Source organism: Dipodomys ordii, unplaced genomic scaffold (assembly GCF_000151885.1).
Source record: "Dipodomys ordii isolate 6190 unplaced genomic scaffold, Dord_2.0 Scaffold125, whole genome shotgun sequence".
Taxonomy (NCBI): Eukaryota; Metazoa; Chordata; class Mammalia; order Rodentia; family Heteromyidae; genus Dipodomys; species Dipodomys ordii.
This window is the reverse complement of record NW_012267341.1, coordinates 4,024,173-4,027,940: the sequence shown is the minus strand read 5'-3', so window position 1 is coordinate 4,027,940 and position 3,768 is coordinate 4,024,173. Positions and strand designations below refer to the sequence as shown.

The following is a 3,768-nucleotide window of genomic DNA, read 5'->3' as shown; positions in this document are numbered from 1 at the left end:
AATGGGGCAATGTCATTCTTTCTGATGGAGGCATAGAATTCCATTGTGTATATATACCACATTTTCTTGATCCATTCATCTACTGAGAGGCATCTGGGTTGGTTCCATATCTTAGCTATAGTAAATAATGCTACAATAAACATAGTCGTGCTGGTCCAGCTACCAACTTTTGAGAATACAGACTTCTATGAAAATACTTCATTGTGTTGTCAACTGTACAAATGATTCTTAAAGCTTCTTATGTTAAAATTACTACATAATTTTAAAGTCATAATTTTAAATGGTTAAAAAGCCAAAGGATTGATACGCTGTAACTCTTACTCTCTGGGTGACTAGCAGTGGTTGATTATTACCAAGAATGAGTTTTTACATAAAGCCTTTTGTGTATTCCATGTTTTTTTTTTAGTAGACTGTTATCGGTGGAATTAATAACCCAATAAGAGAATAGGTATTTTGGTAGCTCTAGTATAAGATTATCTAGTATCAAAATCTACAAATACTTGTTGGACCTGTATCTTGAACTGCATAACCAATTGAAATAACTGCACACTTGTTTTTTACTTAAAAAAAAAAAACTAGGGCCATGCACTATACTAAACATTTTATCCATAATAGCACACTTAACAGATCAACCTATCAGATAGAATTTTCCCTTTGGTAGATGAACAGACACTAGAAATTAAATGAACAGAAAAATTAAGAGGTTTACTGAAACTCACAGAACTTGGATTTGAACTCAGAGAGATAGATCACAGAGCTTACACTCTTTTTTTTTTTTTTTTGGTCCGGTCATGGGGCTTGAACTCTGGGCCTGGGCGCTGTCCCTCAGCTCTTCAGCTCAAGGCAAATGCTCTACCACTTGAGCTACAGTGCCACTTCCGGTTTTCTGGTGGTTTATTGGAGATTGGAGTCTCATGGTCTCCTGCCCGGGCTGGCTTTGAACCACGATCCTCAGATCTCAGCCTCCTGAGTAGCTAGGATTACAGGCGTGAGCCACCAGCGCCTGGTTTTTAGAGCTTACACTCTTTAGTGATGTTTTGTGAGCTGTGAATTAAGACATATAAAACAAGTTTATGCTGGGACCAGTGGTGGCTCATGCCTGTAATCCTAGCTACTCAGGAGGCTAAGATCTGAGGATCGCTGTTCAAAGCCAGCCCAGACAAGAAAGTCCATAAGACTCTTACCTCCAATAAGCCACTCAGAAAATCAGAAGTGGCACTGTGGCTCAAGTGGTAGAGCACTAGCCTTGAGCTGAAGAGCTGTGGGACAGTGCCCACACCCAGAGTTCAAGTCCCACAACTGACCCAAAAAAAAAAGTACATGTACATTTTGCTGATTTTGTTGGAACTTAGTTTTTAAATTGTGTATAAATACATTTAACAGAGTCTTTTGACTCCATGTCTTATGTTAACAGTATTTTCTCTTTGCCTTTTTATTTGACTCACCATTAGACTTGTTAGAGTCCTCAGTTTTGATTTTTGTTGTTCATCTTGAAGTCTCACAAAAAAATTTGGGGAAAAAAACCTGTTTTTTTTTTTCTTTTCCATGATTGATCTTTGTTGTACACTAAAACTAAACCTATCACAACCTGTGTCCCACTGGTATTATATTTATATATCAAGGAAAACATGTACAATATACCTAACAAAAGACACTTACAAAAATGTTCATTTACCTTTATTTAGAATACCCATAAGCTGATAAAAACCCAAGTGCCAAACATGAACAACTGTGGCAGATTCATAGCATGAAACACTATGATGCATCAAATAGAAAAGCTACAGATATGCAAAACACATGAATGAACTTTAGATGGAGTAAAAAAAAGCTACTGAAGAATATGTGGTATATGTATATAAGAGAACATGCAATGTGGTTCCATTTTTATGAAATTCAAAAACAGGCAAGATTAGTTTATGGTGATACATGTAACAATGTAACAAAAGTGGTTTCTTTTGGGATGGAGTTGAGTTGTCCAAGGAACTACCAAGGACATAGGAAACTTTCTAAAAGTTTTATATCTTGAGGTGAGTGCCAGTTACAGAAATGTATTCATTCATAAAATTTATTGAGTTACATACTTACAACTAGCATCCATTGTACTTTATTATGTCAGTAAAAAGTACATTTACATGTGCTTCACAGTTTAGAATCGGCTGGTGTGAGTAAAACAGATAGTTGATAATAAACCTTTATGTGCAACTTAAGAGAAACCAAAATATGTGTACTGCAAAGGTTTTGTAAATGCTAATTCATTAATACCTTTGATTTTCTTTTCTTTTTAGCCCCTGACCTTTTTGAGCCTGGGAAATGCTTACCTTGCTCTAAAGAATATCAGTGGGGCCCTTGAAGCTTTCAGACAGGCTTTGAAATTAACTACCAAATGCCCAGAATGTGAAAACAGCCTGAAGCTGATCCGCTGCATGCAGTTTTACCCTTTTCTGTACAACATCACCTCTTCTATTTGCAGTGGTAAGAAGTTGTTCCATGCTGACAAAATCATGAGCTCACCTAGAGTTTCTATTCTGATCAACAGAACATAGGAATGATTTTCTGAATTTCTCCAGAAAGACTTTAGATAACTGGGGTAATTCTAGATATACAGGGGAAAAGCTAATTTATTACTTACTATGTGCTAATTTAATACTGTATAAAAGCTAATTTAGTACTTCAAGATACTAATAAGCTTAATTATCTCACAATACCTAAATAAGAAAGGCCAATTCAAGTAGATAGCATATTCATCTAGGGATGATAAATCTGTTTAATGATGACTGATATTTTAAGTAAAGGATAGATTTTTGTCAATTAAGTCAACGTGTATAGTGAGACTGAAACAGTTCTTCTGCATACACAGTCACGGCTCTTTACCTTTCAAAGAAGGTGATTCAGATCTTTACTGAACCTTTAAAATAGGTACCTACCACTAAGTGATACCCTTTCCCTTCTGTATCTTTCTCACTGCTCTGAGTATATATTTGCATACTTAATTTACCTACCTTGATAAAACTAATATCCAAACCTGTTGCAAACCAATCGATTCTATAGATTCATGATTTGCAGCTTTAAACAATTTTATATGTTCTTCAGCCTTTGGAGAAAAATGGTGCAGTTTGTTGTCCTCATATGTACAGCCCAGTATATACCACTTACAGTTAAGGCCTGTGCTTTATTGAGTTCTGCATAAGGATTGATGAAGATATTGACTGTACATCAGTAACTCACATCTGTAATTGTAGATACTCAGGAGCTGAGATCTGAGGATCAGAGTTCAAAGCCAGCCTGGGAAGAAAAATATACAAGTAGCACATAAAGCTTAAGATTTATAGGAAGTTATACAATTGAATATCTTTTTCCAAAGTGCTTAGGAACGGAGATGTTTTAGCTTTAGAAATTTTTTTTTTTTTAGATAGATTATTAGAATATACATAGTGACATATCTTTTGAATGGGCTACAAGTCTAAACATGAAGTGGATATTATGTTTTATATATAAATCACATAGAGGACAATTTATTAATGATATATTTAGTACACATGAGGTTTTGCTATAACTAAAATAGGTGCTTAGAAAGTTGAGAGAAGAGAGTGAGTGTGTGTGTGTGTATGTATGTGTGTGTGTGCGCTGGTCTTGGGGCTTGAACTCCAGGGCCGGGGTGTGTGTGTGTGTGTGTGTGCGTGCGTGCTGGTCTTGGGGCTTGAACTCCAGGGCCGGGGTGTGTGTGTGTGTGTGTGTGTGTGTGTGTGCTGGTCTTGGGGCTTGAACTCC

The 3,768-nt window shown here is 36.3% G+C and overlaps 1 protein-coding gene across 3 annotated transcripts in view; it reads left to right on the top strand.

Annotated features, from left to right (window-relative positions):
• Ttc17 (tetratricopeptide repeat domain 17) overlaps positions 1-3,768 on the top strand; it is a 79,761-nt gene that overhangs the window by 39,751 nt on the left and 36,242 nt on the right. For all 3 annotated transcript variants that reach the window (XM_013030022.1, XM_013030023.1, XM_013030024.1), the window contains exon 16: positions 2,286-2,472. In XM_013030022.1, the coding sequence (XP_012885476.1) occupies positions 2,286-2,472 (187 nt within the window). The remainder of the gene's footprint in view (positions 1-2,285; positions 2,473-3,768) is intronic.